General features: G+C 40.2%; 1 protein-coding gene across 5 annotated transcripts; it reads left to right on the top strand.

Annotated features, from left to right (window-relative positions):
- The first annotated feature begins 2,448 nt into the window (after window positions 1–2,448).
- rnf44 (ring finger protein 44) lies at window positions 2,449–15,142 on the top strand. Of its 5 annotated transcripts, none has more exons than XM_075481069.1 (12): window positions 2,449–2,781; window positions 4,396–4,511; window positions 5,322–5,514; window positions 6,896–7,118; window positions 7,310–7,477; window positions 7,874–8,047; window positions 8,163–8,324; window positions 9,534–9,649; window positions 10,415–10,499; window positions 11,269–11,390; window positions 11,487–11,586; window positions 11,729–15,142. In XM_075481069.1, the coding sequence occupies exons 3-12, from the start codon at window positions 5,408–5,410 to the stop codon at window positions 11,789–11,791; spliced, it is 1,320 nt and encodes a 439-aa protein (XP_075337184.1). In that variant the 5' UTR covers window positions 2,449–2,781; window positions 4,396–4,511; window positions 5,322–5,407; the 3' UTR covers window positions 11,792–15,142. The 5 variants fall into 5 exon arrangements, with proteins under 5 accessions (XP_075337184.1, XP_075337185.1, XP_075337181.1 ...); XM_075481068.1 differs by lacking the exon at window positions 2,449–2,781 and adding an exon at window positions 4,080–4,308; XM_075481070.1 differs by lacking the exon at window positions 4,396–4,511 and having other exon boundaries at window positions 7,310–7,429.
- Window positions 15,143–15,450: the final 308 nt, after the last annotated feature.

Raw genomic sequence — 15,450 nt, 5'->3', positions numbered from 1 at the left:
GTGCCTTGCTCAAGGGCACCTCAGCCGTGACAAGGAGGTGGACTGACACCCCTCCAGCTATCAGTTCCACCAGTCTTTTTTTTGAGTGGCGAGAGTGGGAATCGAACAGCCAACCTTCTGGTTATTGGACGACCAACTCTAACCACTAAGACTAATCCATCTAACAGCTATCAGAGAATTTCACACATAGCCACACTAATCTTGTGTGAGAGGAAGTCAGGACATTATTAGCAGGCTGAATCTCAGCAATGCAATCCAAGAGATATACCTGTGTATAGAATCTGGATTAACATGCTGATTTGCTAAATGAAGAATAATGAGTCAGGAGTTTGTTTGGAAAATTTGTCTTTGTGCTCATTTATACTTTTCATTATGGGGAGTGTGCGTTTGATAAGGTAATCATTCTGAATTTTGTACGTATTAAAAATACTTAATAAACAGAGGGTGTGTGTGGGAAAACACACAAATGGAAAGCATACAATAACTCAGTCTAGTTCCTGACAACAGATAATTGGCTCTTCCGATCTTATCCAGTTAGACTTTGGTTTATGGCTACAGTACTAAGTGCAGCACTGCCACTCCTGATCCAGCAGTACAAATATATCTATGGGTGGAAACATAATATAACCCTCCCTACGCAATGCCAGTAACCAGAAAGTTGAAATATAAATGATAAAAGTTGATGATAAAAATTTTACTTTAGTGGCAATTTGATGTCAGGGTCAATCATGACGCCGGAGATCCACATGGACAAGATTATAAGCCCTGATAAGTTAAATAAGCACAAACCAGCTCATAACATGTTTAAATTAATATGTGTTTATTGAAATGCTAAAATACTAAGAGATAACCACAAAGTGGTGATAGTTAATATCAATTATAAAAAATCCAGGAATCTATCCATTCCTCTGCATTTATATTTAACAACCTTCCATTCTGGGTGTATGGGCCTGTAATATCCAAACTTAAATAGCCTTTTTTATAAAACGTACCTAGAGGAGGGATGGCACTAACAAACAACACAATTAACGCACTCCAGTGTGTTTTGCTCACTTCCTTTGTCCTTCTGCCACCTTTTTGGATGGTAATTGTGCCATTTTTTCTAATCATACAATTTCTTATGATTTCTTATTATTTTTTAATGGAATCTTACTTTTTATTTTCATTTAATCCATATTCATGTACATTTCTTTATTTTGATTTATGTTATATTTCTACTTTACCTTTTATTTTGATTTCTTTAAAATCTTAAGATTTCAATGTGGAAACAAACAAACATTACCAGGTGTTACAATTTTGGTAAGTAATTAGGTAGGTAGATATTAATGATTAATGATTAATGGAAATTATTGTTGTTGTGGTGTTATAAAATAACACCACATTATAAAGTACACCATGTTAAAAGTGAACCAAAATGCAGAAGCAGTGTGTGAAAAACTAAGTCCACCCCATGGCTCTATAGCTTGTAAAGCCAGCTTTAGCAGCTTGAAACTTGAAGTATTCGTTTTCTGTATAGGGTCATCAGTCTCTCACAACGACACAGAGAATTTTTGACTCACTTGTTGCCATAGTTCATTGAGGTTTGCAGGCATTTTTTTCATGTACAGATTTGTCAAAGTCCCAGCACAGCATTTCAGTCAAACAGAGGTTTAGACTTCAACACCTTGATTCTTTTCCTTTTCAGCCATTTCTGTTGCACGTTTGCTGCTGTGTTTGGGATCATCATCGTCGTGGCCCAGTTTAAGCAAAGCTTTAGCTGTCAGACAGATGGTCTCACGTTTAACTCTGGTAAAACTTTGGTATACAGAGGATTTCATGGTCGACTCAATCACTGCAAAGTGTCTGTCCGAGGGATAAGGCTCCAGAGGTCGTGTGTTTTGGTCAGACAAAGCTCTACTGCAGAGTTCTTTTCAGAGATAGGAGGCTTTCTCCTGCAGCCATTCCTAACAAGCTATAGTGTTCAGTCTTTTACTAATTCTACTGCTATGAACTTTAACTTCTAAAGTGTTAATTGAGGCTTGAAGAGTTAAAAGAGAGTTGCAGTTTTGTTTTGTTTTTCCCTCCCCTCAAAGTATTACACAATCTGTGCACTCCAGAGAAGATTAACAACCATCTTATAATATTCATCTATAAACATTATATATTTCTCTGTAGAATGATGGATGTATGGATGGCCAAGGTTAATGTCCTGCTATACTTTGCTCAGCTGTGTTATTTTTAACCCCACTTAATTCATTTGACAGTATTTGAAGAAGCGTGCCATTAATATACTAAAAAAAAAACGCTGCTACAGAAGGTCATCTATACAAGCCCGCTTCCGATGACAATATTCTCTATCTTTACTCAAAGTCCCGCTTTCAATGGGCGAACCTTGAACTTTTTACTCAGACAGGCACACTCCCCCCGGTCCATTACGGTAAAAATGGCTGCGCGGCGTGTGCGCCCTGCTCTTGCAATACGCAGAAATGGGGGTGTAACAGGGAACTGCAGAGGACCAAAACATCCGCAGAGCTCGATAATCACTTCCCAAAAGAAAATGGGGCTTTGACGTAAATATTCTCCGAGGTTGCGAAGCCGGGATTCAGCACGATACATTAACAGCGTGTGTTGATAATGCGAGACTCTCATGAATGAGCACCTTTTATTCCCCCCAGCAGTGGTGAAATCCACGGAATGTTCCACACGGGAACAGCTGACCACAGGATGCCGCACTTAGCCTAACGAGATGTGAAGATTACAAGGAAAATAGCGGTGATCAGATGGTTGCACGTTAACAATCAGGTAACGGCACTCCTCGAGTTGTGGCGTTTCTCTCGGCTGAATTCCGAAAAGTTGCGGAGCGTTTTCAAGGGAGGTGGTTCGACTGCTTATTAGGGCTGTCATCTTGCTTAGCCTACAGCCCCTCCTTGTTTTGCTGCTACCGAGAGCGATGTTGTAATGTTTACATTTAGTCTATGTTGCATACGGATGCCTCCTCTCCTTCGTCCGTTTTCTTAGAGACGCACAAGTCTGGCGCCTCCAGAACACCATGATATGCTACGATACGATAAAGTATAGACATCCAAATCACACGATACTATTTATTAGCAGTTATTAGGGATTTTGGGCCTGATACACAAGGCCCAATTAAGCTGGATGGTGGTTAAAGTGAAGCTTCGTGGAAAGTAGCTGCTCTCGTAGCTTGACAGAAATTCTAGAGGCAAGTTATCTCATGACGGATGAGAGGTTTTTCCTGACTTCATCATGGAAAGGCAATATTACATAACCAGCTGGGAATAGGGAATAGGAGAATACTGTGGCCTCCGTTGAGATTAAACACAGACTGGGAGCAACAGTATAGAGTTGGACATCAAAAGTTGGTCCACCAAATGGAATCACGTCCATGTGCATGGTTCAGTGGGCTGAATGTAAATAATTCAAAGGCTGTTTTTTTTTTTCTATTTAGTGAGGCGAACTGTCAAAAGCAAGACCAGGTTGCAGGTGAATTTGATGCCAAGATGATTGAATATCAGTAAGGGATCCTCTAGAAGTAAGAGTCTGACTTGTGGAAGTGATCATTTTCAAACATTTGACTGTCAGCTGTCAGTGGTGGAATAAGTAAGAGTAAAGTCGTCTTTACGAGCAATACAAGTAGCCTATCAGAACAAAGTCAGGTAGGCTATACTGCTATAGTACTATAGGTACAATGGATTTTAATGGCTGATGCCTGGATGTCTACTTTGTATGTAAAGATTTCAGCTTTGGTGGACTACAGCAAAAATTACTACTATTTTTCGGGACTTTTAAATTAGCCTATTCTCGAAAAAAATGCATTATAGGCCTATTTCATAGGTTACATTTGAAAAAAAAAGAGTTGGTCAAAATGATGCTTAACTGCGGTAATTAATTTAATGGAGCTACATAGTTGCAATACAGGACTTATAGGTGACCTCTCAACCTCCCATTGAGCTTCTTGTTTATAAGATGCTTAGGCTACAGCAGGATCTGCTTGTTTTGATACTTTGTAGCCATGACTGTCTGGACGTCTGCTGTCTGTGTTTGCTGCGCGCTGATTGGTCTCTCGCTTAAAGAGGCGTGGTTTTGTCATAACAATGCTTTTTCAAGGAACAGACACGCGCCAAGGAATGTTTCCTGTCGTTAGTTAACCAATGTTACCTTTGCTTAGCGTTTAACGGTATTTTTTTTGCTCAGGTAGCCGCTGTTGGTAACGGACGGGCCTTTTGGCAGTTAATGGAGAAAACGTATCCCTTATGCAGCAGTTGAGAGCGTGCGCTAGCTGGCTAAAGTTAGCAAGCTAATACCGCCTATGTAAGGAACATTGTCAAAAAAAATTGGAGGAAACGGCAATCTATTGCTTGCCCATTAACTTCTTCTTTTTTTTTTTTTTTTTTGAAGATATTGGTCGGTTAGCGACAGTTGCATACGAGGATAACTTGATGGGACACGACATATCGGAATCTAAAACACCTGCTATCCTTTTCTATCATCGAGCAAGCAAACTAGCTAATAAAGTAAGATGTTGGCTGTGCTGTTCTCCAACTTATGGCTAAAGGTTTTCATAGATGGGCTCTGCCTGTGGAATAATGCATTACATGATTAGATGCGCAGTGATAAATGTGCATACGTCCTCGCCATGTATTAGCATGTTGGTCATCTGCTGCCGGAGAGTCCTGCTATGTCGGACAAAGCGTTAGCCTAGCTAGGCTAAAGTTAGCTGTTCTCCTTCAACAGGGGACATTACATTTTCACCAGTTATAAAGGCCGTAAGCTTGACCCGACGTTATTGTTTCCCCATCTTATCGACGATGTATTGAAGGCTTTTCTTATTACTTGCAAGAAATAGTTTAATAATGCAGTGGCCCTCTAATCTGTATGGTAGCGAGCGTCCTGCTTCCCTACCACATCTTTTGTTGTTGCTTTGTCTCATGAGCACATGGCTTACTATGTTTTTGCTCAGGCAGGCTATAGCGACCTCTATTATGTTACGTTCCATACGTTTACTTTAACATCTGTAAATTAACTGTCTTCAAATTTAAAAAGAAAGAAAAAGATTGAAGTTTGCAAATTAAACATTTGAGCAAAATTAAGTGTACAGTTGCTTCACAAATCCCTCAAAACAGTCATTAGTTATTTGTGTCTCCAATCGAAGTGGTAAATGTTGACTTCGTTCAGCTTTTAATTTGACATGAAATTAACTTGCCTGTCTTTTCCCTCAATTGCTAAGGGATATTTGTTTCCTTATTTTTGCTATACTGTGTTTCCTCTTACACCAAACACTGTAACACAGAGCAGAATTTGTTAATCTGTTGGTGTTTTCACAGGGTTAAGACAATCAGAGGCGATATACAAGTGCCTCCACCGTACGGTTTCCTTTCCCGGAGTGTGACTCGTCTGCACGACGTCACCAATGCGACCATGGGAAATAGCAGTAAATAGGCTGCCACCAACAGCCCCCTTAAACCCGAGGAGGTTCCTTGGAGAGCCGTGCAACGCTCCAGTGCATCTCAGGAGAAGGTAAAGTCTCTGCATGCAACTCTTCTTTGTAGAAAATGAGCTTCAGTCAATATGCAGCAGTCTTGGTTCTCTCAAATTTGTTGAATCCTCACACAGTTGTGCATTTGGCTGCCTGTAAACAGAAGAAATTCATTGAGCCTGCACCATCTTCATTCAGGTGGTGCATCTATAGTAGGTGGTGACTGCACATAATTTAACCAGCCCATCAGCTAGTTCTTATAATGGATACCCCGCTGTTGTTATGGTTATAACTCAGAATGCATAAAACAACTTAAATGCCAAACACAATGTCTATTTCTTGAGCACAAACATTGTGCACACACAGACACGGGCTGTAAATCTGGTAAAGAAAAAAACAAAGCAAACAAATAATTAAAATTCACTTCTAATTATGACCCCATTGTCTTACCCAGAGGATTAAACGGTACTAAACCAAAGAACATAGAATAAGAACTAAGGATCCACCTTACCTAAACTGCCCCCTATGAAGGTGAAAAGATCAGAGTGAGTGGAACTCAGTGCAGTCCTCAAATAGTGCCATCAGGTTAGCTTAATCAGGGAAATGAGCATGTGACAGGGCCAGGATGACAGGGCCAATAAGAAAGGAGAGGTGAGGTGGGGTTAGGAAAGGCAAAGGAAAAAAGGAATTGAAATGAGAATCAGCTAAAACTTTGCCGCATAAGTCCTGAGGCGCTAGCGGCATGTACACACATCGTGACGATGTGTTACAAAGACAACACGGTTCTGTTGATGCAGAGCAACAAAGCATTTGTAAATGGATAAATACATTTACCAAATCTGATTAACATGTTGCATTCCAGGCTGTGAATTAACCAGAGGATCATTTTTGTTATCAATATTTTATTCTTTCTGGTACATTTGTCTTGTAAATGATTAATGACACTATAAATATCAATCATTCTGAGAGAGCCACGCCATTTTTAAGTGGTGCCGTTTCTTGCTAGCAAACCCCCCCCATTCAACAGCGATCGTAAAACATCATAACAACAATAGACTGACAGATGTTATTGAATTAATGAATTATTATTGCTTTGAAATGCTAAACTTGACACAACCACTACCACTTATGCTTATTGAAGTATGAATGTTTGGGCAACACCATTATTTATTTGATCGCACAATCTTTGCAGATTCCTCCAAAGCTCATAAATACTGACAAATTCATATTGGCTTATTTCTGAAAGCTCTCAACAGTTGGCAGCTTCAAAGAATACACCAATGTAATTAAGAAGTTATTTTAAGGTTAGCAACTCACTATCTGTTTCTGCTGTTTTTATAGATGCTGTATTGACCAGCCTGTGGCCTTTAACAGTGTGTTTTTTTTTGTTGTTGTTGTTTTTTTCCCTGCACGACCTCAAAGCCCGCCTGTGAGACGCCAGTGGGGGAGACGAGACAGACCTGTACTGCAGACTTCTCCGGTCCAGGATGAGAACTTCCATCATCTCCTCTTCTCCCAACATCACCAACAGGTTCCTTTAGATGAGTCCAGACAGTACAGCCACACCAGCACAGCACCACGGATGCTTCACCCTGCTGCTCACCTGCCCCAGCAGAACCCCATCATGGTGGATCTACACGATCAGGTAACAGGACACCCATAAGGTGTTCTATTAAATGTGGTTTGCGGTCTTGTCCGATCTAATTGATTTGGTAACAATATACAAGTTTAATTCCATTTTGTGTAGTAGTGTGCTGATTTGTTTTTAGGAGACAAGCTTCTGCTTTAGGTAGAATGTGGAATCACCTCATGTCCCCCCACCTCTTTCCTTGAAAGATGCACCAGGGATCAGTTCCGATATCGTACACTGTTACGACGGTGACGACCCATGGATTTCCCATCCACACCGGGCAGCCCCTTCCAGGGTGCAACACTCAGCAGCTCCCAGCATGCTCGGTAATGTTCAGCGGACAGCTCTCTCTGCTCTGCTGCCTTCCTCCTCCTGTGAGTTTGAAAAGGAAGAGCTTAAATGTCAGTGGAATCCATGTAGCACACCATACCAGCCATGCAATCTGTCACTGTTCAGTAATTTAGACTCCATATTTGCAAAGTAATTAGCACCAGTTAAGCAACATGCAGTTGATTCTTTTTTTTCTTTCCTGTTTTCATATGGAAATACACAAGTAAAATTTGGTGTTTGATAGTTATTTTCTGATTGTTGTGGCAGTTCTGTCAGTGGTGTTTTATGCAATGCATTGCTTCGGTTCACACCTTGCTCTCATTGTAGTCGCTTCATTGTGAATGTTAGGTGAAAAATTGCTTTTGTTTGGTAGAGGCTTCTTCAACTTTTTGTATTTACTTTAATATGTCTGTTCTTGTGTTGCTCTCTTTTCTCCTCAGCTTATACAGGCATGTACCATGCAGCATATACCCGTGTCTTATCAAGCCTTTCCACCCCTGATCTCCAGCGAACATTTTGTATTGCACCCAACCCCATCTGTACCCCCCCACCAGCCGCCGCACCTTACTCCTTTGAGCCAGTTTGTCCCTTTACAGCCTCAGCACCCACGCATGGTGAGTGGTCGGCTTTATATAGTTCTGTCATTTAAAAAAAAAACAGAGCAGACTTGTTGGCCAGCTTGCAAACATTTGTGGAGTCTTTACTGCAAACTTTTCTTCTTCCTGCCAGCCTCTACAGAGGGTAGAGAATGAAGTTGACCTTAGAGGGGACCAGCACCCATTAGGCACCTTCTCCTACCCTCCCTCTCATCACCCACCAGCGCTGCCTCCGTCACTGCCCCTACAGTATCTTCCTCAAGAGCCTTTACATCAGGATCTTCCCTTCGGAGTGGTGAGAAGGCCTTTCAGACATTTTCAGACTTGTGTTGCCAAGTGGAAATTGACAAACATCAAAAGACATTAAAAAAAAAAATTCTTAGCTTGAACTATTTCAAACCCATTGAGTGACACACATTCCCAGCTGGAGAATGTCCATTCATATTCTCATAGTGCTGGCCTGTCAGCAGCTCCACTGGAGCAGTCTGGGCCTAAATAACTTGCTCAAAGGCACTACAGCAGCTGTATGTAACCAGAGGGTAAAATTGAATAGATTTGTTTTCTCTGTAAATATCTTCACCTGTCACTATCTGATTCCCAGTTTACAATTTAGCAATCGCTTTAATCAGTAATTTGACTATGTTTTGAGTGCTTTGTATCTGCATGTACTTCAATCTGTTTTGGAAGGATAAAAACCAGTGATGTATTCATAAACCTACGCAAATATGTAAAGTACAAGATGGACGGTGACAGAAAGAAACAAAAGAGCTGTTGGTGCTCCCAAACCAAACATATGAGAGCACTTCATCAAAGAGTGTCCAAGCAACTTATTGACAAAAAACATTAATAGCACAGGAGTGCTATTTGAATAAAATGGGGGTTGAAGGTGCCTTGCTAGTTGAATACAGTTTCTCTGCATGGTTACCTTCAACGGTAAACATTGGCAGATGTTTGGGATCGGTGTTTGCGCCCTTTTCTTGACAACTCACACACCTCATTGGAGCCTTGTAGAAAAATGTGACTTTAGCGGCCGTTATTGGACGTTGAGATGAACACCATCTCCAAGTGGGAAACCGGTCGCAGCTGCAGCTCAAATATTGTGCAAAAGCAGCTTTAGACATACTTCTTGTGAATGTAAATAAACTAATCCTTACTCGCTAAAACATTAACGACGTTAATATGATAACAGTAACATTTCCTAGTATCATCATTACATATTATGCATGTGCTGTTACCGCTACCCTGCGAACAGTGGATCGAATGGACTTCACTTTCAACGATGGCACAAGTTGCATCATGCAGTTGGTCTGAAAAATGTGTTACTTTGCTGTAAAAAAAATAAAAATAAAAAATGCTCTCATTTGTACTGTGTGTACCAGGATTAGCTTTCTGTAGTGTTACAAAGTGAATTAGAAGGCAACTGGTAATCGGAGGTTTAGGTCTTTTACATAAGTCAATTGATCCGTTTGTTTTTTTTTTCTCTCTCTTTTCATTTTCTCTCCAGCCATATCCCAACGTGCTGCCTCGGCGAGTGAACGGACAGAGATATCGGTTGCAGCAGCCACTGCCCCCTCCTCCTCCCCCTCCATCTTACTACCCAGGCTTCCTCCCTTACTTCCTGTGAGCATTTTCTTGAAAAGCAAACCCTATTTGTGAAGTATAGAGAAAGGGCAGCTACGTCATGGCGCATTGTATTCTGGGTATCGGTTGCCTCGCAGCACACAGGAATAGGAAGCAAATCAGTTTACTTTGGAAAAAAAAAATTAAATTAACAGGCTTGTTCAATGCAAGTAGAAACAGCAGTCATGAGATCCTCCCTGCCTGCTGAACGCAAATGTTGGCAATACTTTCATACCCAATTGGTTACTCATAGTTAGGGTGAGTTATGGTCCAGCGTTGTGCTGTTGTTGGTCAAAACTCTGCTGAATACTTTCACCCTGTGTACATGCTGCAATTTTGCGTGACTCCAGATGGCCTTGGCTGTCAAGACAGCAACAACTCGAAAACAAAACTGGACATTTATTTGCATTTTTGGTTAATTTTTGTTGATTAGATGTTTCATCTATTTTCTTCTTATTATTCCACTATTCCTGCTTTATATACTGCTTTGGTGTCTTGGAGGTCCACAATGACTTCAGCTACGTCCCACTTACTTTAGCAGTCTCAACCCTGTTGCTATTTACTTGACTGTAAAATGTCTGATAAGTCATTGGCTGTTATACTCTGAGTGCCACCCTGGTGTTGGTTATGTGATGTTAGACAGGCCTTTCCTTCTCTTCACTATTGAATGTAGTCTCCACTTATTTCTGATATGTCACTTGCTGACATAGTGGAGCTGATTGACTCAGTGTGTGCTCGTCTGATGATGCCTCTCTTTTTGCTCAGGTCAATGCTTCCTGTGCCTCCAGCAGTGGGCCCAGCCATCAGCCTAGACCTGGATGTGGATGATGTGGAAATGGAGAACTATGAAGTAAGTTACATGGTGGAAAAACACATTAGACAACTCGAAATATCTATTTTTCTGCTTTTATTTTTCTAAACTATCTTGGGTTGTTTACACCTGGCATTTACATGCATCACTGCACACTTTGCATTAAATATGCGTCTCTGGAAGTGTGTCAACTGACCACTTGAGACATCTTTCTTAGTTCACTATTCAAATCAACACATAGGCTACATCGCACAGGGCAATCTGTGGGCAACAAACAGGATGGGTGGGTCTGTTAACAGCTCCGCACAACTTTTTTCAGAGACCTTAGTGTTTTTTCAGAGGCCTTATTTTTATGTATTTTTAATGCTTCTTCCACTCCCCGCTGCAATGCTTTTATTTTATGTAAAGCACTTTGAATTGTTTTGTACATGAAATGTGCTATACAAATAAATTTGACTTGACTAGACGATTGTCGATTCTGACATTAATCTGACACCTGAGACGCATAAATGTCAATGATAATGCAATCACCATACTTGGAAGATGTTAATTCAGCTTTTTGATTTAGAAAAGCTTTTTTTGTTGTTTTTTTTTCTTTTTACATACCTTGTCGGATGCAAATAAACCCTTTGTTGAGTCTTCAGTTCAGCCATCTTGTAAGATTGAAAGGGGAACACGCACACTCTCAGTTCTTTAAATGAGGCGAGGAATCCTGAAACTAAATGACTCCCGATGTCTCACATTATTCATTCTGTTGTCTTAGATTAAATGTTCCAGCACTGAAGATCCTTATCTCTTCTCTCTCAAGGCATTACTGAATTTGGCAGAGAGGTTGGGTGAAGCGAAACCACGTGGACTCACGAAGGCAGATATAGAGCAACTTCCGTCCTACAGATTCAACTCAGAGAATCATCTATCTGAACAAACGCTGTAAGCCTCTGCTCACTCTGAACAGAACTTCAAGCATATTCCTTGCTACCACGATAGATGATGGTCTACATTATGGTAACTCTTTCCTCCCCGCAGGTGTGTTGTGTGCTTTAGTGACTTTGAGTGTAGGCAGCTACTTCGGGTATTACCTTGTAACCACGAATTTCACGCCAAGTGTGTGGATAAATGGTTAAAGGTAAGTTGATACCAGTTTTGTTAAATGAACTTTTCAGGCAGTTTTGTTGTTTGATACGAGCGTGAATAGTGTTTTGCGTTTTTTTTTTTTTTTTTTTTTTTTTTTTTTTTTGCACTCACTGTTGTTTCAACTTGACTTCCAGACCAATCGCACTTGTCCCATCTGCCGAGCTGATGCCTCGGACGTACACCGAGAAGTGGAGTGAGAACATTCTCTGAGTGCTGAACTGGAAAGCTGCACACGCCAGAGTCTGTCTTGAAGCTGGAGACTCCTGCCACCTAACCCGCGTCCTCCAGTAAATATAGCTTAACAGCCCACCACTCCCGCCCCACCCACAACAATAAGCAATCCAGGATCGCTTCTGGAGCGTGTTGTACCTCTGCTGTGCTTCATTGTCCGAGTCTCATGAAACCCACTGCCTACTGCAGCCTACAGCCAGAGTTCTGGGATCGCCAGCCAGTTCTATCTCTGCCCCCTTGTTGCAGATTCCAAAGATTTTCCCTACAATGCATTGTTTGCTGCTTTTGTTTACAGGGTTTCGTTTATATTTAGTGGATTTGGTTGTGGTGTTCACAAAAGTGTGGGAGTCCTGCTTTGGAGATGAGTCGGAAGCCTGGAGGATGTTAGGCTGAACACTTTGTGCAATTAGCAGAAAAATAAATAGGAGTACTTCAACGTGGGTATCTGTGTTTGGAGGCGACGCCTAACCATCATAGATGCATGTTTGTGTTGGTGTTTGGCAAAGTGACTTGTTAATAATGTATGTTCTGCAATAATGTATCAGTCCTTTTTAACAATTTTACCCCTTATTTGTTTTCAACTTTGCCAATGCTATTGTGAGAGCATGACTTGCGACGGTTACATGCAGATTCTGTTAAGCCTGAGGTTATGGACCGCAAGTGATGGGACATGCAGCTGCAGGGTGTCTTCTATCCCTGATAATCCACTCTGGAACACAGATCTGTACAACAGCAGTCATGGATTAATGGACTGCATCTTTTTGAGGTCATCTGGCATAACTGCACAAGTGCTACATCCACCCTCCACGTCAGCATTGTTCCTCTGGCAAGTGTGTGCGCGCTCGCACGTGTGTGCATATTGTGTATGTTTGTCCTGTTCACAGAGCCGATGCATTGTGTAACTACTGGATACAGGGCAGCATGCTAGGATTTGCATGAACTGTTGATTCAGACTAGCAATATTTTAATCAAGCATTGCCACCAAAATTATCCAATTTTATGGAAAGAAAAAAAAAAAAAAGAGACAAAGAAGCATACTAAAAAAACTGCTTGCTCACTCAGAAAGCGCCACGAGGGAAGACTAGCATGTGGTTACACCCTGACTGTGTTTAAGAGCGGGAGACCTCGTCTGAAGGCCTGTGCAGAAAGCAATATGTGCAGCGAGTGGTGAGTTTTAAATGAACATTTTCTTCCCCTTTTAGGAAGACTTTGGGCTTTTTATTTCTTTGTTCGCGAGCCAAATCCAATATACACATATAGCCTACTGTTAACGATTTCAGATCTGCCTTTTTATGACCTTGACAAGCACAAACCTATTACTAATCCCGAGAATACTTTGTCATTTTCACTTATTTTAAGTTTTTTCTCCTTTTTTTTTTTTTTTTAAAGGTTTATTTATGGGTTTTATCCTTGAGAGAAAAAAAATCTTTTGACAGAAACGGTAGGAGCACTAACAACGTTTGTGTAAGGTATGTGTTATAATCTGGTAACTTGGTCAGGTCATTGTCTTAGGCCATTGGTAATGGTGTTGTAAAAGAGCAACTATGTATAGCTTCAGTGTGAATGCTTTTTCGATAAATGTTTGAAGACAGAAGAATGTTGAAACCCCTTTTAGAAGTCACTGGTGACGCTCGACATTACACCGGCTGTTTGTATTCCACTGAGATCAGATCAGGCTTCAAATGACACAGAGCTGGGGTGTTCTGTAGTGTAGAAACACTGTAAGACTTCAAGTCCCCTGCCTGTGTTAACACTAGAAAAACAGGATATTTTTGGGGGTGGTAGAAGAAAGAGCAACACATGAACTTTTGCTTTGGATTCACTCTTGTCTCTTGACTGCCCCAAGTAAGCACTAACAGGCAGTTGTAACCTTTGCTTTGATGTGTAAAGGGATCTTGCCTTTTTCTTTATTTTGGTTCCTTAAGTGAATGTGAGTCGTTGACGTGTGCCACCTTCAAGCGAGAAAAAAAAAAGCCATTTAATGAGTTAAACCCACAGCTTTGAGAATTAACCTATGTGTACATATCTAATCGCTGGCATATATTGTAAGTTTAAAAAAAAAAATAATAATAATAAAAATAAAAAAAATCACTCAGGGCCTCTCGGTATATAAAAATAAAGGAGAACAGTCCATTTTCATATGAAAAGGATGCCATGAAAAGAATATAACTGAATTTAGTTTGGTCCTTTTCCTTAGACCATAAATAATTTAATGTAATCAATTATAATATTCAGTTTTGTCTTCAGTAGTAGGTATTACACCATTTAAAGACAGGCATGCGAGAAAAAAAAAAAGATCAGTAAATACGTTAACAATATTCACTGAAAAGAAGCAAATGTACACTGCAACTTATTCCAAGTGTAGAATTCAGACCTGTTTGACTTTTGTTCTTGTACTCAAACCACATGTTCAGACATAGCGGTTGTGATCCCATCTCTAAATGTGCCGCGACGCGCACTATTCTACCTAATTCACTCCTAAATCAACTACCGACGTGTTTGCATGATTTAGAAAAAGAGGGGGACGACTTGAAAAAAAATAATAAAAACCAATGAGAAAAAAAAAAAAGGAAAACAAGCGTGTTATAGTGGAGGATAGGATATCTCAACATCTGGTGGGGACCTATTTAATGGTGCACAATATGCATGCTCGTCAACCAGATCCCAACTGATTTTTAGCTCTAGTTGGCTTTGGGTTCTGGGAGTTTGGATCTTAACGCTCAGCTGATAACTGCCATGCATTGTACTGCACACATTTGTAATAGAACTGAATGACTACAAGATTTTATTGCGCTAACTTAATTTTATAGAAGGGAAGGAGTTTAAAAAAAAAAATTTAAAAAAAAAAGAGGGGGAGAAAAAAAATAAACTGGCCTTGAGTCCAGAAATTCTTACATACATTGTTACTGTTATTGCCCAAACGACTGAAAAACGACATGCTCTGAACTACTTTAGTCTATCAAAAGCCATAGTGAAAAGGTGCTAGATGTTCTGCTTTTAGGTATGAAAAGTCACTCGCGTGAATGCAATAGTTTGTCATGGATCCCACGTATTCTTAAAGCATGTTATACCAATACCCCTGAACAATGTCAGTGAAAACCAATATAGTTTAAGGGATTTTAAGGAATATATAAAAAAAAAAAAGTTAAAAAAAGAAGACTAAAAGTGTTGTCATACTTATTTCAGTGTGGTACTGTACCTGCCTATCAGGCTCTCTTGCTCTGTGTATCAATATCTTAAAATGTATTGTTCACATATTGAAACCTTAATTCATGTTACTGTTAGCACTATTCTTTTTTTTTTTTTTTTTTTTTTTTTCGGAATAAATATTTAATTGATAATATCTAGCAACCCTACGACATAAAAAGAACCTCCCATTAAGGCCTAGGTAATGAGCTCATTTTTAACACCCTGAGAATAGAGTCTTGTAGTCTTTCTGTTAAAGAGTTATTGAATAATCTCACAGCTTGTGTGGTGCAAAGATGTTTTCCAATAAGCAGCTAAAGTTTATTTAGGAATTTGTGATTGATTGCTCCGTAGATGCCATTTATTGTTTACCAATGATTTTATTGCTGTGGTGGGATAGTGGTTTACTGTTCTTACTCTCCTCGGCCTTCAGGGGTCT

This window comes from Odontesthes bonariensis, chromosome 13 (assembly GCF_027942865.1).
Source record: "Odontesthes bonariensis isolate fOdoBon6 chromosome 13, fOdoBon6.hap1, whole genome shotgun sequence".
NCBI classification, from domain to species: Eukaryota; Metazoa; Chordata; class Actinopteri; order Atheriniformes; family Atherinopsidae; genus Odontesthes; species Odontesthes bonariensis.
The sequence above is the reverse complement of the archived record's forward strand: the minus strand, read 5'-3'. Positions and strand labels throughout refer to the sequence as shown.